General features: G+C 49.3%; 1 protein-coding gene across 1 annotated transcript in view; it reads left to right on the top strand.

Annotated features, from left to right (window-relative positions):
* Positions 1 to 6,186: 6,186 nt before the first annotated feature.
* The window catches only part of LOC125440186 (5-hydroxytryptamine receptor 7-like), a 17,211-nt gene continuing 3,776 nt past the window's right edge, over positions 6,187 to 19,621 (top strand). The window contains 3 exon segments of the mRNA XM_048509855.1: positions 6,187 to 6,276; positions 12,581 to 12,727; positions 12,729 to 13,147. Coding sequence (XP_048365812.1) covers positions 12,641 to 12,727; positions 12,729 to 13,147 — 506 coding nt within the window. The 5' untranslated portion in view covers positions 6,187 to 6,276; positions 12,581 to 12,640.

Raw genomic sequence — 19,621 nt, 5'->3', positions numbered from 1 at the left:
GCCCTAAAGATAGCACTGTGCATAATGTGGCACAGGGAGGCGCTGTTGCTCAGTGGAAGAACCTCCGCTTTTCTTGCCGAAGGTCCCCGGTTCAATCCCCAGCAAGTCCAGATACACAGGCCAGTGGAGAAGTGAAGGATCTGCCCGAAAAGAAAAATGAAGATCTTGGGCTGATGAAAGGAGTGAAATGCTGGTCTGGCCAGTGGTGGATGCTGGATTTTAAGACCAGTGGGGCCCAAGGCATGTTCTGATGGATGGGGCCATCCAGTGGTGGGATCCAAAAATTTTAGTAACAGGTTCCCATGGTGGTGGGATTCCAACAGTGGCGTAGAGCCAATGGGGCTGGGCGGGGCACGATGGGGGCGTGGCCGGGCATTCCGGGGTGGGGCATTAATAATTTCTCTGTTATTGTAAAAAACTCTTACTATTAAAAAAAAGTTCCTAATTTCCAGCTGGTATCTTTCTGTCCATAATTTAAACTCATCATAGCAAGTCCTATCGTCTACTGCCAACAGAAGCAACTACTTCTCCTCTAATTGACTGCCTGTCAAATACTTCATACTTTCAAATACTTAATTTTGTTTCTAGAAATCAAAAGAAGGATACTTTCCTTAAACAAGGAACTTTACCATATTTCTAAAACATGTTTTTAAAACAGCCCAACAGGGAGAATGATCCCGTTTTCTACCTTCGCTAACCAGCCACATAGGAAACAACAGGACTTTATGGTTTTTGGACCTAATGGAATTTCTAACAGAAAAGCAGACCCAATTAATAACCCCCTTGCGGCACACACAAATAATTAGTAACCCACTCTCGGGAACTGGTGAGAACCTGCTGGATCCCACCTCTGGGGCCATCCCAACATAGCTCAAATGCTGAGAGCACATCAGATTCAGTGGCAGTTGCTTAACTATCTAGAATCTGTCAATCTTAAAGAGGCATAACTTTTTAAGAAGAAGAAGAGTTTGGATTTATATCCCCCCTTTATCTCCTGTAAAGAGACTCAAAGGGGCTTAGAATCTCCTTTCCCTCCCCCCCCCCCACAACAAAAACCCTGTGAGGTGGGTGGGGCTGAGACAGCTCTGAAGAACTGTGACTCACCCAAGGTCACCCAGCTGGTGTGTGTTGGAGTGCACAAGCTAATGTAGTTCACCCAATAAGCCTTCACAGCTCAAGTGGCAGAGTGGAAAATCAAACCCGGTCCCCCAGATTCGAGTGCTCCTGCTGTTAACCACTACACCACGCTGGCTCTGTCACTTGAGCTGTCTGGATTTATACCCTGCCTTTCTCTCCTGTAAGGAGTCTCAAAGGGTTTACAAACTCCTTTTTCCTTCCTCTTCCCACAACAGACACCTTGAGTGGTCAGTGGGGCTAAGAGAGTTCAAAGAGAACTGTGACTCGCCCGAAGTCTTAAGTTCCAGCCTTGTTTAAAAAAGAATCCGACAATTAGCGAGGTCAGGTTTTTTATAGATAGAATCACAGAGTTAGAAGAGACACCAAGGTCCATCAAGTCCAACCCCCTGCAATGCAGGAACACATAATCAAAGATGTGGTGTGTGTCTTCTTTTAACATCCACAGTGACCAGACAGAATTCTGGGCAAAAATCTGGGTGTGTGTGTGTGTGTGGCATAAACATGTTCCAAAGGAATAAAATAAATATGTAGATTGAATGCCCCCCACTCTAGAAACCCAAGGAAGTAGAGGATAAGAATTCCCCGTAGACAGGGGTTTGAAATCTCATTCCAGAAATCCTAGGTGGCTTCTTCCAGCATTCAGATATCCCAGAAATGTATGCGTTCATTTGTTTAATTAACTATAAATTAATTGTATTTATTTAATTTCTTTAATTGCGTGGTGTAGTGGTTAAGAGCAGGTGAATTTGAATCTGCAAAACTGGGTTTGATTCCCCACTCCTCCACCTGAGTGGCAGAGGCTTATCTGGTGAACCACATTGGTTTCCCCACTCCTACATTCCTGCTGGGTGACCTTGGGCCAGTCACAGTTCTCTCTGAACTCTCTCAACCCCACCTGCCTCACAAGGTGTCTGTTGTGGGGAGAGGAAGGGAAAGGAGCTCGTAAGTCACCTTCATTCTCCTTACAGGAGAGAAAGGTGGGGTATACATCCAAACTCCTCCTCCTCCTCCTTTTACCACTGGATGAGCTCCCATCATTCTCCTCTCTTCTATTTCACCCTCACCACAATCCTGTGAAGGTAGGTTAGGCTGAGAGAGTGCAACCAGGTTCAAGTCATACAACGAGCTTCCATAGCATAAGGGAGGATTCAAACCCAGGTCCCCCAGAGACTAGTCCACCCTTGTTAACCACTACACCACACCAACTCTCAGCAGGTGCCTGTTTGCTTTCTCCCATTATTTGGCCTCAGGGTCATGTCTGTTGCAAGTCTTCAGTCTTCTGAATGGCTTATCGGGCTCCATCGGGCAACATCTACAGTCTCAGTGTGTCTGAGCTGTTCCCTCCCCGGCGATGCTGACGCTGAGCCGCATTCAGTGCCTTAACTTACTGTTCCTTTTCCTAACAAAGAGCAAAATGAATCTGTGCCTCCTCCCGCTCCGGGTCTGAAACCGGCACACGTTTCAGAAAGAACCTCGGTGCATTTGTTCTGGAAACCATCAGCGATGCTTTCCTTGTCTTGAGCACAATGAGGCGCAGTCTAGGTGACAGCGAAACAACGCAGCCGGCATTGTTATGGATGCCAGGGGAAGGGGACTCTGGCAAGCATTTACTTCCCTAGAGAAAACACTGCTTGTGTCTTTCTTTCCTTTGTGTTTTATCTTAGGGGTGGGGGGGAAATTACAACCATGTTGGACTCAGTCACAGGGGCTCACATAGAGAAACATAGACCTGGAAAGGACCCCAGGGCCATCTAGTCCAACCCCCAATGCAGGAAATTTGTAACTATTTCCTCACCCATACAAACTCGGAGTGATCCCTCTGCATACCCAGTGGAAGGACAAAAAACCAAACCAAACCTCTAGGATCTTTGGCACAGAATTTTCCTTCCTGACCCACATTGTTGAAAGACCTTCTTGTGTATATTAAGGAAGGCCACACAAAGCTAGTTCGACCGACCGACGGACAGACAGACAGACTGACCGACGGACCGACCGACGGGCCGACTGACCGACCGACGGACCCACAGACAGACAGACAGACAGACAGACAGACAGACAGACAGACAGACAGATGGCATTCATAATTAGGTCTGTTATTGACCAAGTGTGTTAATTTAGCTATGTACAGTATTCCATGGGATCAACACAGTAAAGATGGGAAATTTCAACTTCCTCCAATGTTTGGGAAGGATTTGGGCGTTCTGCTGACCACGTGGCCGGATGAATCATGCTATGTATTTTAAAAAGATACAAAAATACACATTAGTAAACCGGGGTATTTTGTTGTCCACATCTTATGATTATCGCTGGCTTTCCATTCTTGGATTTCCAAAAAGAAACTAGCTACGAGCCAACGATTGTACTTAATGGATGTACTCCAGGAGAAGACGGAAATGCCCGCCTCTGCCTTGGCTTGAGCTGGTTTTTCTCGGAATAGATTAACATTCTCTGGGAGTTTTTTTTCCCGCCACCTGTGATTTACTCATTCAATCTTGCCTTGCCCTATTTAATTCATTTATTTAAACCATGTATTAGCTTCCTTCTGGAGCTCCCAGTGGGCTGCGACGTACGTGAAACACACTGAATTAAATCAGAGGTGGGATTCAGCCGGTTCGCACCGGTTCTTCCATACCAGTAGCTAACCGGATGGAATCCCCCCCGTGGGGCGGGGCCTGGCCAGCCACAAATCAGGCCCCGCTCATGGTCGCCACATCTCAAAAAGGATATCGAAGAGATAGAAAAAGTGCAGAGAAGGGCAACGTGGATGATTGAGGGATTGGAGCACCTTCCCTATGAGGAGAGGCTGCAGCGTTTGGGACTCTTTAGTTTGGAGAGGAGGCGTCTGAGGGGGGATAGGATTGAAGTCTATAAAATTATGCCTGGGGTAGAAAATGTTGACAGAGAGAAATTTTTCTCTCTTTCTCACAATACTAGAACCAGGGGGCATCCATTGAAAATCCTGGGGGGAAGAATTAGGACTAATAAAAGGAAACACTTCTTGACGCAACGTGTGACTGGTGTTTGGAATATGCTGCCACAGGAGGTGGTGATGGCCACTCACCTGGATAGCTTTAAAAGGGGCTTGGACAGATTTATGGAGGAGAAGTCGATCTATGGCTACCAATCTTGATCCTCGATCTCAGATTGCAAATGCCTTAGCTGACCAGGTGCTCAGGAGCAGCAGCCGCAGAAGGCCATTGCTTTCACCTCCTGCATGTGAGCTCCCAAAGGCACCTGGTGGGCCACTGCGAGTAGCAGAGTGCTGGACTAGATGGACTCTGGTCTGATCCAGCAGGCTAGCTCTTATGTTCTTATGATCTTATGTTCTCTTCAGGGGAAAGTGCCATCAAGTTGCAGCTTTGTGGCACCCCGCTGGGTTTTCAAGGTAAGAGACGTTCAGAGGTGGTTTGCCACTCCCTGGCTCCACGACCCTGGACTTCCTGGTGGTCCGCCATACAAGTACTGACCAAGACTGACCATGACAAAGAACAGAAAAACAGTTTAGATTTATATCCCACTTTTCTTAAGCATGAGGAGTCTCAAAGCAGCTTACAAACTCCTTCCCTTCCCCTCCCCACAACAAACACCTTGTGAAGTAGGTGGGGCTAAGAGACTTTAGAGAAAACCGTGACTGGAGCAGGCCACCCAGCAGGCTTCATGTGCAGGAGTGCGGAATCAAACCCAGTTCTCCAGATTAGAGTCTGCCACTTATGTGCAGGAGTGTGTGTGTTTGTTTGTTTGTGTGTATACTACATTTTCCCAATTCACATTTCATTTCATTGTGTTTTTTTTTACATTTATGAATAATCATGAGAAGCGCATATTCTATTTATCTTGGAATCCATAATTCGGTCATTTTTTGACCAAGTTGAGAGCCAGCGTGGGGTAGTGGTTAAGAGCAGCGGGAAACCGGGTTTGATTCCCCACTCCTCCACATGAGCAGTGGACGCTTGTCTGGTGAACCAGATTTGTTTCCCCACTCCTCATGAAGCCTGCTAGGAGACTTTGGGCTAGTCACAGTTCTCTCGGAACTCTCTCAGCCCCACAGACCTCTCAAGGTGTCTGCTGTGGGCAGAGGAAGGGAAGGAGTTTGTAAACCCCTTTGAATCTCCTTACAGCTGCCAGATCTTCACCTTCATGCACCTTACCTTCATCATCATCATTATTTTCCCTTCATTTCTCCCCTGCCCTCTCCACTGGATCCTCACAAGAACCCTGCAAAGTTGGCCAGGCTGAGAGTGGGCAACTGGCTCGAGGTCATCCAAAAAGCCCGCGTGGCCGAGCTGGAATTCCAAACCGTCTCCCAGATACCTGGTCCCACACACTAACCACTACACCCCCCTGTCTGGATTAAACAATTTTATGGGAAGTGGGAGATTCGATATTAACGTTTCCTTGCCACCCAAGCCTGCAGCTCTCCTCTGGGGCCCCAGCCTCAACCTTACAAGCCAACGGTGCCCAAGAAGGGATTCTGCACATGCTTAGGGGCACCTTTTCTTGGCAGGCTAGCCTGATCTTGCCGGATCTGGGAAGCTGAGCAGGGGTGGATGGGAGACGAGGGTCTCTATGCAGAGGCAGGCAATGGCCAAACCGCCTCTGCCCCCTCTCTCCTTGGAGCCCCTGCTGGGCTATCCTAAGCCTGCTGCCCCGCGCAAGCCTCCACTGGCGCTTATTCCTAGGCGGGGCAGCAGACTACCTTGCAGGGGCGTTGTGAGGACGCGCTGCCAAGTGCCAGCCCTCTGCTCAGCCCTGCCGGAGTCCCGGAGCCGCCTCCCAGCGCCGCCTGCAAGGGAGTGGGAGGAGACCGGGTCTGCTCGCGAGGAGGCGGGAGCGCAGAGGCGAGGAGGCTGCCTAGCCCAGCTCTCGCCGGTGCTCCTCTCCCGGCCATGAGGCTCCCGGGCTTGCCTCTTCTTCTTCCTCCTCCTCTTCCTCCTCCTCCTCTTCCTCTGCAGGCTCAACTGCCTGCCGGATCCTCGCAGCCTCCAGCCGGGGAAGGGGCTGGGATGGAGCTCCAGCGTCCAAGCTTGGACGGTCCAAGCCTATAAACCAGCCTGGCCGGACTCTAGAAGATGCCCAGGTCAGGAGAGCGGAGCCCAGGCATTTCCTGCAGCTGCCACCCTCCTTCCTGCTGCCCTCCAGGTAACTCAGGGGTTAATGCTTCTGCTAAGGGGTGACCCCCACTGGCCCCTTCTCATCTGAGCCTGGCATGCTAAGGAGGGTCGGCCCTGGTTGGGGAGACCCCCAAGGAAGCCCTGGGTCCCTTTGCAGAAGAAGAGGAGGAGTTTGGATCTATATCCCCCCTTTCTCTTCTCTAAGGAGATCCCAAGGGGCTTGGCAAATCTGCTATTTGTTTCCTCTGAATCTCCCACCCTCAAAAGTGATGCTGTTTCAGGGTGGGGGAGAATCCACCCCCAAACAGCATCACTTTCAATGTTGTTTTCACCGGGGACCCCAGATCCTCCCTTTCAGGTAGATTTAGAAGAAGAATCTGAGCTCCCTAGTTTAAGCACCATTGAAAGTGATGCTGTTTGGGGGTGGGATCCCGCTGGAGGTGTTTTGTGAGAGATGATGCTGACATTGGTTTGGTCAATGTTTTGCCGGGGGTGATTTGTGAGAGATTTACATGCTTCATACCCACTTGCACTGGCTTGGAGTTGTTTCTCAGGCTAACAACCTACCTCATAGGGTTGTTGTGATTAGGAAATTAGGAAAAGAGTGGGTGGGGAGAGAGCCATGGATGTTTTGCTGGGAGTGGGAGTGGGAGGTGTTTTGTGAGCTGGGACAAAAAAATCATGGTGGGGGAGGGTGGCCGCCCATACGCCAGGCTGGGGGGGGGACGATGACACCAAACTCAGGTTTTGTCCCCAGGCACCAGTTTGCCTAGGTACGCCCCTGGGGCCTGCATACTCCTTTTCTCTTCCTCTCCCTACAACAGGTACCTTGGCACGTAGGTGGGGCTGAGAGAGTGCAGAGAGAACTGTGGCTAGCCTGAAGCCCCCCCCCCCCTGCCCAACGGGAACGTAGGAGCAGGGAAACAAATCCAGTTCACCAGATAAGAGCCCACCGCTCAGGTGACGGAGCGGGGAATCAAACCGGGTTCTCCAGATTACAGTCTGCCTGCTCTTAGCCGCTCCACCGCACTGGCTCTGTGCATTGTCAAACGACCTCGGTTGTCTCTTGGCTCAAAAGCCCTGGGGTTGCCACAAGTCAGCTGAAACGTGACACTAGGGTGTAGTGGTTAAGAGCAGGTGGATTCTAATCTGGAGAACCGGGTTTGATTCCTCACTCCTCCACCTGAGTGGCAGAGGCTTATCTGGTGAACCAGATGTGTTTCCACACTCCTAGGCTCCTTCCGCACATGCAGAATAATGCACTTTCAAACTGCTTTCAGTGCTCTGTGAAGCTGTGCGGAATAACAAAATCCACTTGCAAACAGTTGTGAAAGTGGTTTGAAAATGCATTATTCTGCATGTGCGGAAGGGGCCCTACATTCCTGCTGGGTGACCCTGGGCTTGTCACAGTCCTCTCTGAACTCTCTCAGCCCCACCTACCTCACAAGGTGTCTGTTGTGGGGAGAGGAAGGGAAAGGAGCTTGTAAGCCACCTTGAGTCTCCTTACAGGAGAGATCCAAACTCCTCCTCCTCCTCTTCTTCTACCATGATTTATGTTATTGATTTTATTTACGAAAGGTGGGTCCCACCTTTCTGCTTGGACGAGGGCCACGGAGGAGGCTCACCATTTACAACTCCTGGCTGTGGTGAGTTTTCTGAGCTGCGTGGCCGTGGCCCTGCGTTTTTTGGTCCTAATGTTTTGTCCGCATCTGTGGCTGGCATCTTCGGAGGTAGGTCACAGTGGGGCATATTTCTCTCCATGGCGCAGCCATCAACAATGCAATGCAAAACTTCCTTTAGGGAATCTCATTTTTAAACCATGGCAATCATGAACTGTGCCCAAGTCTGCAAATTCCCAAATCTGAGGGCCTGGAAAAGTTGGGGGGGGGGGGCGTTGCTGGGTGCCTTTCCAGTTGTTGATGTGGACTTGGGGTGTGTGTGTGTGTGTGACTTTTTTAAAAAGAGAAGAAGAGTTTGGATTTATATCCCACCTTTCTCCCCTGTAAGGAAGACTCAAGGTGACTTACAAGCTCCTTTCCCTTCCTCTCCCCACAACAGACACCTGGCCAGGCAGGTGGGGCTGAGAGAGTTCCGAGAGAACTAGTCCAGGGTCACCCAGCAGGAATGTAGGCGTGCGAAAACACATCTGTTTCACCAGACAAGCCTCCGCCACTCAGGTGGAGGAGTGGGAAATCAAACCCGGTTCTCCAGATTAGAATCCACCTGCTCTTCACCACTAGCCACGCCAAGATCTTTCAAGTAATTATTTCTGAAAGGGCAACACCCAATGGTGGGAGCCGAAGGGACCGGCTGTCGCATGGGAAAGGCTTGGGTTGGAGCTGGGCATGAATGTGCAACTATTTCTCCAAAGCAGTGTGTGGATCATAGAGAATGGATGCTGTCCATGCGCCTTGCGTGCGCCTTTGGGAAAAGGTTGTGTTGTCTGGGGGCTTATGGATTAAGGAGCTGGTTTGGTGAGTAAAAGGTCTACTCTTTGGAAGCCGGGGGCTACAGTCCTCCTGATCTGGCTTCCACAAATCTTTTTAAAAATTGAGATTAACCCATGGCTAGCTCTTGCACCAGACAGAGATGTCCGTGATAGAGCCGTTCTTTAGTGGAATGGGATTCCTTGAGAGGTGGTAGGGGGCTTTGGAGGGCTCTAAGTGCAGGCTAGTTGGCCATTTGACAGCAAGGCTGGTTCGGTGAACTTAGAGGGAAGCCGACAGAGGCAGGGGGGTGTAGTGGTTAAGAGTGGTAGATTCTAATCTGGAGAACCAGGTTTGATTCCCTACTCCTCCACCTGAGTGGAGGACTGAAATCTGGTGAACTGGATTTGTTTCCCTGCTCCTCCATATGAAGCCTGCTGAGTGGCCTTGAGCCAGTCACAGTTCTCTCAGAACTCTCTCAGCCTCACTTACCTCATGTTTGTTGTGGGGAGAGGAAGGGAAAGGAGTTTGTAAGCTGCTTTGAGACTCCTTACAGGAGAGAAAAGTGAGGTATAAATCCAAACTCCTCCTCCTCCTCCTCCTCCTCCTCCTCCTCCTCTTCTTCTTCTTCTTCTTCTTCTTCTTCTTCTTCTTCTTCTTGCCTGATTGCCACTTTGAGGTCAGGAAGGCCAGAATTGGCTAAGGATGCTGGAGATATTTTGCATTCCTCTGGGCCTACATCAGGGGTCTCTGCGGGTTTTGGGGGAAGATTGTGCATTTCCTGCACTGTAGAGTGGGTCAGGCTAGATGACCCTTGAGATCCCTTCCATATCTCTGTTTCTGTGTTCTCTACATTGGACTTGTAAGCTTCCGAATAGAAACTTACCTTGGAGCTCTGCATCCAAAGGGAATTTCTCCAGCCACTGGTTCTTACTGGTGTATATTTGTCTTCCAGGGTCCTTGGTGCATTTTTCTTTTTGCTAAATGCAAGAAATTCTATTGACAGTGTACAGAATAATATCAATGTGCAGTGATATGTTGGAGGGGAGGAGTGATTCTGCCCCCCCGCCCCCCCCCCCCCAAGAGCCTGTGGTGTAAATAGCAGCAGGGAAGGAAACGGGAGTAATTAATGTATTTATGTTCAAAATAAGCTAATAATTGCAGCTCAGTTATCTGGATTTCTCATTACTTGCTTATTTTAATTCATTTGCGATGATCTATTACTCTATCTCTAGCAGCAGAGCAGACTTTTTACTTGTTTTTTTTACTTTGATCATTAAAACATATTCCGAGCTGTGCTGAGAAAAGTTAACATTCTGTGCATTAGAGTGTTATCTGTTTCACGGAAATATGCCATTCTGCTGCACGTTAGTGAGCGTGATTTGTTTATTTGCAAAATATTTACCCCACCCATCCCTTCTCCAAGGACTTCAGGACTGCATCTGCGGTTCTGTTCTCCTTCATCTCATCCTCAGCATGACCCTGCGAGGTAGGTGCGGCTGAGAAAGACTGTCGCCTCACATGCAGGGGTGGAATTTGAACTTGGGTCTCTCCCGTCGCTGTCAGATGTTCCAAACTCTGCATCGCACTAGATAAATCATGCCAGATATCTGCCGCCAGGAAGGAGAAAGGCGAGGGACTTTCCCAGTATCTGGGCGCAGAGATTTGCAGATTGTGAAATGCAAAGGATATTTGAGCGTGTCTGTCTGTGTTCCTGTGTGAGTGTATCTGTCTCCTCAGTCCAGACAAACTTCACTCATGAATAGATAAACTGAATATGGGGGAAGGGACCAATGAATGGGTCTCTTGCATTTGTTTTAGAAAAGCGTTAACAGGAGTTGTGGGGGAATTGGGTTGACGCTGCAGTGTGGCACAATTCATCTGACCTTCCGCCTCGCTTTCCCAATTTAAATTGCGGTTGTTTCCCCTGTGTGGGCAGATACCAATGCAATTCTCCCTCCTCGCACCCAATTGCTATTCAACATATTAAAATTATTAAGAGACAGACAGACAGACAGACAGACAGACAGACAGACAATCTGATCGCTGTCCTTCTATGTCTGTCCCTACTTTGGGCCTTATGTTAGCTTGGGCTGGTACAATAGACTAAAATCAGGTGAATTGCCCAGCAAGGAGACATGAGAGATAGATCTGTTCAGCTTGCTCCAAAGCGAGAAATCCTGCTTTTGGGAAAGTGGTCTCTGAGTCACATTCCATCTGCACCAGGTAGACAACTTTGGAGTCTGGAGCTGGATTTTTGTTTGTTATTTGCGAAGTTTCTGTATGTTATATATGTTTGTGTGTGTTTATGAGAGAGAGAGACAGACAGACAGACAGACAGACAGAGAGGGAGGGAGGGAGGGAGGGAGGGAGGGAGGGAGGGAGGGGGAGGAGGAGGAGGAGGAGGAGGAGGAGGAGAAGAAGAAGGAGGAGGAGGAGGAGGAGGAGGAGGAGGAGGAGGAGGAGTTTGGATTTACATCCCCCTTTCTCTCCTACAGGAGACTCAAAGGGGCTTACAATCTCCTTGCCCTTCCCCCCTCACAACAAACACCCTGTGAGGTAGGTGGGGCTGAGAGAGCTCTGAGAAGCTGTGACTTGCCCAAGGTCACCCAGCTGGCGTGTGTGGGAGTGTACAGGCGAATCTGAATTCCCCAGAGAAGCCTCCACAGCTCAGGCGGCAGAGCTGGGAATCAAGCCCGGTTCCTCCAGATTAGATACACGAGCTCTTAACCTCCTATGCCAGAAGAAGAATCTGGATTTATATCCCCCCTTTCTCTCCTGTAAGGAGACTCAAGGTGGCTTACAAACTCCTTTTCCCTTCCTCTCCCCACAACAGACACCTTGTGAGGCTGAGAGAATTCTGAGAGAACTGCGACTAGCCCAAGGTCACCCAGCAGGAATGTAGGAGTGCGGAAACACATCTGGTTCACCAGATAAGCCTCTGCCACTCAGGTGGAGGAGTGGGGAATCAAACCCGGTTCTCCAGATTAGAATCCACCTGCTCTTAACCACGACACCACACTGGGGAGAGGTAAGTGGCTTAATTGGTTGCTGTCTGGCTTCCCCCCCCCCCCCCCCCAAGATGTAGGAGAGCAATTATAGGAACATTTGATGTCCCCATAGACAGAACCATACCCTTGGTCCATCAGGGTACGTACTGAGCGCAGGGTATCATGACACCCCCTAGTACTTCCCTTTCTATAGGCTGATCCTGCATTGAGCAGGGGGTTGGACTAGATAACCTGTATAGCCAGCGGGGTGTGGTGGTTAAGAGTTGGTGCACTCTAATCTGGAGAGCCAGGTTTGATTCCCAACTCTGCCACTTGAGCAGAGGAGGCTTATCTGGTGAACCAGATTAGCATGTGCACTCCAACACACGCCAGCTGGGTGACCTTTCTTCTTCTTCCAAACTCCTCCTCCTCCTCCTCCTCCTCCTCCTCCTCTTCTTCTTCTTCGTTTATGAAGATTCTTTCTGCTCAAGAGCTTCCAAAACTGTCCTCATGAATAGCCCAAGGAGAGATGGAAGAAGAAGAAGAGTTTGGATTTATATCCCCCCTTTCTCTCCTGCAGGAGACTCAAAGGGGCTGACAATCTCCTTGCCCTTCCCCCCTCACAACAAACACCCTGTGAGGTAGGTGGGGCTGAGAGAGCTCCGAGAAGCTGTGACTAGCCCAAGGTCACCCAGCTGGCGTGTGTGGGAGTGTACAGGCTAATCTGAATTCCCCAGATGGAGAGAAGAAATGGGGTGCTACTGAAAAGGTAGATGGGTTGTTGATGTCAATGGGGCTAACATGGGAGGGGATGAACCAGGGGGAGAGGGGAGACCCAGAGGCAGAGGAATTACGCACCAAATACTGGTCTCCCATGGGTAACATCTCACCGCTGGTTTCCCCCCTCTTCTTGCAGCTGACCACAAGAAATACGCTTGGCTCCTGCCTCTTCTCCACACAGTAGTTGGTCCACAGCATGCTAATCAGGATCGGCCCCAGCTGGTTTTTGGAGCAACAGCTCATCGTGGATGACGCAGAGAGAGTGGACCCCACCCACAAGTCCCCCCCCAGCTCCATTCATGACCGAGGGACCTCCCAAGCCAGCTGAGCCAGACCTGCCCCCTTCCAATGTCACCAACGCTACGGACTGCGGGGAGGATATCTTGCTGTACGGCGAGACCGAGAAGGTGGTCATCGGGACGGTCCTCTCCGTCATCACCTTGCTGACCATCGCCGGCAACAGCTTGGTCATCATCTCCGTCTGCATTGTGAAGAAACTTCGCCAACCCTCCAACTACCTGGTGGTCTCCTTGGCTGCCGCCGATCTGTCGGTGGCCTTTGCTGTCATGCCCTTCGTGATCATCACAGACTTGGTGGGAGGAGAGTGGCTTTTTGGAGAGGTCTTCTGCAACCTGTTCATCGCCATGGACGTCATGTGCTGCACGGCCTCCATCATGACGCTCTGCGTCATCAGCGTGGACAGGTAAGAACGCTCTTGCACGTCTGTCGATGCTCACGAAGTTCTCGGGATCTCCAGATCAGCTCTTGGGCTTTGGGTGGACCAGGGCTCCAGATCAGCTCTTGGGCTTTGGGTGGACCAGGGCTCCAGATCAGCTCTTGGGCTTTGGGTGGACCAGGGCTCCAGATCAGCTCTTGGGCTTTGGGTGGACCAGGGCTCCAGATCAGCTCTTGGGCTTTGGGTGGACCAGGGCTCCAGATCAGCTCTTGGGCTTTGGGTGGACCAGGGCTCCAGATCAGCTCTTGGGCTTTGGGTGGACCAGGGCTCCAGATCAGCTCTTGGGCTTTGGGTGGACCAGGGCAGCCCGCTTAGGAACGGGCTCCTCCCAAGCAGATGGCCTACCTGGTTACCCAGGCAGTGATATAGAGCAGTGATGGTGAACCTTTTTGAGACCGAGTGCCCAAACTGCAACCCAAAACCAACGTATTTATCGCAAAGTGCCAACACGGCAATGTAACCTGAATGCTGAGGTTTTCGTTTAGGAAAAATGGTTGGTTCTGAGGCGTGCGTTACTTGGGAGTAAGCTTGGTGGTGCAGGGTGGCTTTGCTTTGAAGCAACCATGCAACTCTTCGAACGGGTGACTCACGACCCTAGGAGGGTTTACTCAGAAGCAAGCCACATTGCCAGCAACTGAGCTTACTCCCAGGTAAAGGATCGTGCTTTCGTTCTTTGCATGAAAATCAGTGGGGTTTAACAGCGCTTAACAGGGTTACCTATGCGGCTTCCCCAAAACTAGGTCTTAGGTTTAATGCTAATAATTGAGCCCAGCGGCCCAGGCCAGCCTAGATGTGTGTGTGTGTGTGGGGGGCAATTCCCCCCCACATGATGAACTCTGTGCGTGCCCACAGAAAGGGCTCTGAGTGCCACCTCGGGCACCCGTGCCATAGGTTCGCCATCACTGATGTAGAGTCTGGGACAGGGGTGTCAAAATGGTTTCCCCCTCTCTCCACTTTCCCCACTGTGAGGAATAAAATAATGTTCAATGTATTGTCGAAGGCTTTCACGGCCGGAATCACTGGGGTGCTGTGTGGTTTCCGGGCTGTATGGCCGTGTTCTAGCAGCATTCTCTCCTGACGTTTCGCCTGCATCTGTGGCTGGCATCTTCAGAGGATCTGATAGTAGGAATGGAAAGCAAGTGGACTATCAGATCCTCTGAAGATGCCAGCCACAGATGCAGGCGAAACGTCAGGAGAGAATGCTGCTAGAGCACGGCCATACAGCCCGGAAACCACACAGCACCCCACTAAAATAATGTTGTTTTCACATTAATATAACCTGATAAAGTATTCTGCTAACGTATTGTCGAAGGCTTTCACAGCCAGACTCAAGTGGTTGTTGTGGGCTTTCCAGGCTGTGTGGCCGTGGTCTGGTAGATCTTGTTCCTAACATTTCGCCTGCTTCTGTGACTGGCATCTTCAGAGGTGTATCTCTGCAGGTGTTGCCCCGGGCGCCATTCCACCCCCCCGCCACCTCTGTTCCACCCCAAAATGTCCAGGAAATTTCTCAAACTGGAGTTGGCAACTATTCTGTCGCTACACATTTGAAATAGACGTTAAAATTGAAAGGGAGAAGAAGAAGAGTTTGGATTTATATCCTCCCTTTCTCTCCTGTAGGAGACTCAAAGGGGTTTACAATCTCCTTGCCCTTCCCCCCTCACAACAAACACCCTGTGAGGTGGGTGGGGCTGAGAGAGCTCCTTCCCAGCTGGCGTGTGTGGGAGTGTACAGGCTAATCTGAATTCCCCAGATAAGCCTCCACAGCTCAAGCGGCAAAGCTGGGAATCAAATCTGGTTCCTCCAGATCAGAGTGCACCTGCTCTTAGCCACTGCTCTTAGCCACTACGCCACTGCTGTGTAGTGGGAATATTATTATTATTATTATTATTATTATTATTATTATTATTATTATTATTATTATTATTATTATTATTATTACTATTACTATTACTATTACTATTACTATTACTACTACTACTACTATTACTATTACTATTATTATTATTAATATTATTAATAATATTAATATTATTACTGTTATTATTAATATTATTGTTATTATTATTGTTGTTGTTGTTGTTGTTGTTATTGTTGTTGTTATTTAAATTTAATAGACCACCATACCCCCGAAGGGCTCAGGGCGGTTCACAAACCAATCAACATTTGAATACAACAAATAGTTTCAGTTAAAACAATAAATACATTAAACATTAAAACACTAGCAGCAGTGTCATGGCCTCCAGAACCAAAATGTTATAGAACAGCAGCACTGTATAGCTTTGTGACCGTGATCAAAACGGGACGTATTTTGCTTTGCTGGACTCCAAGTCTGTTTACTGTGGAAAGCACAAATATTATTTCTCAGAAATTCAAATGGCCAAGAGCGAGGCTGATCTTGCCAGGTTTTCATGGGGCAGTGTAATCATGGTGACTCTTCCCTGGAATTCCTTTGCGGTTGTCCTTGGCTATAAACATGCTCCCGTGTGATGAGATTGAGCCCGGTTGAATTAGATGCAATGCAGTGAAAACTGTAAACAGTTTAATTTCAGGGACAGTCCGGGACCACACAAATTGTACCCAAATCCACACCTGGGAGGCATTTTTTGTGGTTCAGGTATCCTATGTTCCAGTTGTAGCTGATGGTGCATGAAGCACGGGGAACAAATTGTATTACTTTGATTACCCTGGCAAAGAAGGAATGCATTTAATTATTGACACCCAGTATGGTGTAGAAGAAGAAGAAGAGGAGTTTGGATTTCTATCCCCCCTTTCTCTCCTGCAGGAGACTCAAAGGGGTTTATAATCTCCTTGCCCTTCCCCCCTCACAACAAACACCCTGTGAGGTAGGTGGGGCTGAGAGAGCTCCGAGAAGCTGTGACTAGCCCAAGGTCACCCAGCTGGCATGTGTGGGAGTGTACAGGCTAATCTGAATTCCCCAGATAAGCCTCCATAGCTCAGGCGGCAGAGCTGGGAATCAAACCCGGTTCCTCCAGATTAGATACATGAGCTCTTAACCTCCTACGCCACTGCTGCTCCACTGCTGTGTAGTAGTAGATAGAGTGGCAGACTCGGACTGTGAGTGTCCAGGATTCGAATCCCCACTTCTATCAGGGAAGCTCTCCCCTCAGAACGTCTAGCCTACCTCAGTGGACCCATCACAAACTCTCACCCTAGCCTACCTCACTGGGTTGCTGTTGTAAGAAAATGAAGGAGGGAAGAACGATGTGAGAACCAGCGTGGTGTAGTGCTTAAGAGCACGTGCCCTCTAATCTGGAGAACCGGGTTTGATTGCCCGCTCAGCCACTTGAGCTGTGGAGGCTTATCTGGTGAACTAGATTAGCTTGTGCACTGCAACACATGCTACCTAGCTGGGTGAGCTTGGGCTAGTTCTTTAGAGCTTTAGAGCTCTCTCAGCCCCACCCACCCACCTCACACAGTGTTTGTTGTGAGGGGGGAAGGGAAAGGAGTTTGTGAGCCCCTTTGAATCTCCTTACAGGAGAGAAAGGGGCAATATAAATCCCAACTCCTCCTCCTCTTCTTCTAAGTTTCTGTGAGTTTCAACTGTGGGAGAAAAGCAGGATAGAGATGAATTAAAAATGAAAATAGGGTTAAAATATCCCGAGAAACTGGATAGGAAGCAATGCTGAGTATTTTTTTTTTCCTTTTAAGAAGGAAAGCAAAGGAGCTATGAACACAGGGACTTGTTTTCACTTCTCCTGGGGCCTGATTTTTCTAACTAGAGATGCCAGGGAACCTGGGATTTTTTGCGTGCCAAGCCGACCATCTGCCACGGAGCCCTGGCCTCTCCCCCGAATACACAAGACCTCGCCGTGTGCTGAGTCAGATCTTTGGGCTGTCAAGGTCCATCTTGTCTCCTCCGGATGAGTGAAGTGACTCTCCGGAGACTCAAACAGCCATCTTTCCCAGCACTTGCTTTCTGATCTGCTGAACTGAAGATGCTGAAAACGAGGGGAGACAAGGCGGCCTAATATAGCATTAGAACACAGGTGTCAAACTCACGCCCCTCCAGATGTTATGGACTACAATTCCCATCATCCCCTGCCAGCATGATGCTGGCAGGGGATGATGGGAACTGTCGTCCATAACATCTGGAGGGCCATGAGTTTGACACCTATGCATTAGAATGTACAAAGGTGCGGAGCTGATTCTAGACACCCCAATTTCACAGAGTAGAACAGAAGAGAGAGATTCTCCGTTGCTTTTCTGTATACAAGTTTAGTAGCTATAAAGGAGGGTGACATGGAGATAAAATAAGACATTTTTCTCTCTCAGCTCCACCTACCTCACAAAGTGTCTGTTGTGGGGAGAGGAAGGGACAAGGAGTTTGTAAACCACCTTGACTCTTACAGGAGAGAAAGGTGGGGTATAAATCGAAACTCTTTTTCTCTTCTTTACAATGCCATATCCAACCCAAGTATCAGGGGGTCTAATCATCTATCCCCTAAGGCTGTGATTGCGAACCTTTGGCACTCCAGATGTTATGGACTACAATTCCCATCAGCCAATTGGCCATGCTGGCAGGTGCTGATGGGAATTGTAGTCCATAACATCTGGAGTGCCAAAGGTTCGCCACCACGGTCCTAAGGAATACCAGCCTTTAATTGATTAACAAACCTCAGAGATCCGTTCCCTGTAGAAGGGACTCTATGGCATTATATCCTGATAAGGCTCCTCACGTGTCAAAGGGCTCCCCCTTCGACTAGTCACGGTTCTCTCAGAACTCTCTCAGCCCCACCTACCTCACAAGGGCCGAATCCCCACTACCGTCTTAGCCAGGTTTCAGAACACAAACTAACCAGGTTTGAGGTCGTTTGTGTTCTGGAACCTGGCTAAGACGGTAGTGGGGATTCAACCGGGGAGGTCGTCCCTCAAACCTGGTTAGTTTGTGTTCTGAAACTGGCTAAGACAGTAGTGGAGATTCGACCAACGTGTCTGTTGTGGGGAGAGGAAGGGAAAGGAGCTTGTGAGCCACCTTGAGTCTCCTTAGAGGAGAGACAGGTGGGGTAGAAATCCAAACTCTTCTTCTACTGTGCCTTTTTCACGTGGTGGATTAGAGTTTCAGTCCCTACAGAAACTCGACAGAAGGACTGGGCTTCAAGACACTTGGAGATAGGTTGTGGCTCAGCAGGAAAGCTTATAGGCTTGGTTTGCCAAAGGACACGGGTTCAATTCCTGGCATTTCCACTTCAGTTGAACAATTTAAATCAGCAGGTGTTTGGAAAGACACTTCTCTGCTGGAAACTCTGGAGAGACTGAGAGAGAGAGAGACAGAGACAGAGAGACAGAGAGAGACCCCCACCATCCGTGCTAGATGGACCAAAGGTCTAACTCAGCGTATGGCATCTTCATATGTTCATATGAGCTGCTGCGCATCAAACCACACTGCACCGGGCCAGGACTCAAGAATGGGAGAAACAGACACCACGTGCCAAGGGAATCCAGTTTGGGCTGCAAGCTAATTGGCACGATGTGATCTGCTTGTGTGGTTTCAGAACCAAAACAGAGAGAGGGGCTATGGCTCTATGGCAGGGCATCTGGGCGGCAGGTAGAAAGTCCCCGATTAAAAGGGCCGGGGCGGGTAGATGATGTGAAAACTACTGCCCAAGACCCCGGAGAGTGGCTGGCAGTCCGAGTGACAATGCAGTGAATTCTGGGATGCATCGATAAGAGTATAGTGTCTAAATCGAGGGAAGTAATTGTACCTCTCCACGCTGCATTGGTCAGACCTCACCTAGAGTACTGTGTTCAGCTCTGGGCACCACAATTTAAGAAGGGTATTGACCAGCTGGAATGGGCCCAGAGGAGGGCAGCCAAAATGGTCAAAGGTCTGGAATCCGTGCCCTACGAAGAGAGACTTAGGGAGCTGGGGATGTTTAGTCTGGAGAAGCAAAGGTTAAGGGGGGGACATAATCGCCATGTTTAAATATTTGAAGGGATGCCATGTCGAAGAGGGAGCAAGCTTGTTTTCTGCTGCCTCAGAGACTCGGACATGGAGTAATGGATTCAAGGTGAAGGAAAAGAGATTAGGAAGAACTTTCTGACTGTCAGGGCTGTTCGACAGTGGGATTCACTGCCTCAGAGTGTGGTGGAGTCTCCTTCTTTGGAGATGTTTACCGTATATACCGGCGTATAAGACAACTGGGGGTATAAGACGACCCTCCCCCACTTTTCCAGTTAAAATATAGATTTTGGCACATACTTGCCAAGGGGGTGGGGGATGCCTGGCGTATAAGACGCCCCCAGACTTTTGATAAGATTTTCCTGCATTAAAAAGTCGTCTTATACGCCAGTATATACGGTAAACAGAGACTGGATGAACATATGTCGGGAGTGCTTTGATTGTGTGTTCCTGCATGGAAGGGTGTCGGACTTGATAGCCTTTGCGGTCTCTTCCAACGCTATGATTCTATACTGACCATG

The sequence above is a fragment of the Sphaerodactylus townsendi genome, linkage group LG10 (genome assembly GCF_021028975.2).
Source record: "Sphaerodactylus townsendi isolate TG3544 linkage group LG10, MPM_Stown_v2.3, whole genome shotgun sequence".
In the NCBI taxonomy this organism is placed as follows: Eukaryota; Metazoa; Chordata; class Lepidosauria; order Squamata; family Sphaerodactylidae; genus Sphaerodactylus; species Sphaerodactylus townsendi.
The sequence above is the reverse complement of the archived record's forward strand: the minus strand, read 5'-3'. Positions and strand labels throughout refer to the sequence as shown.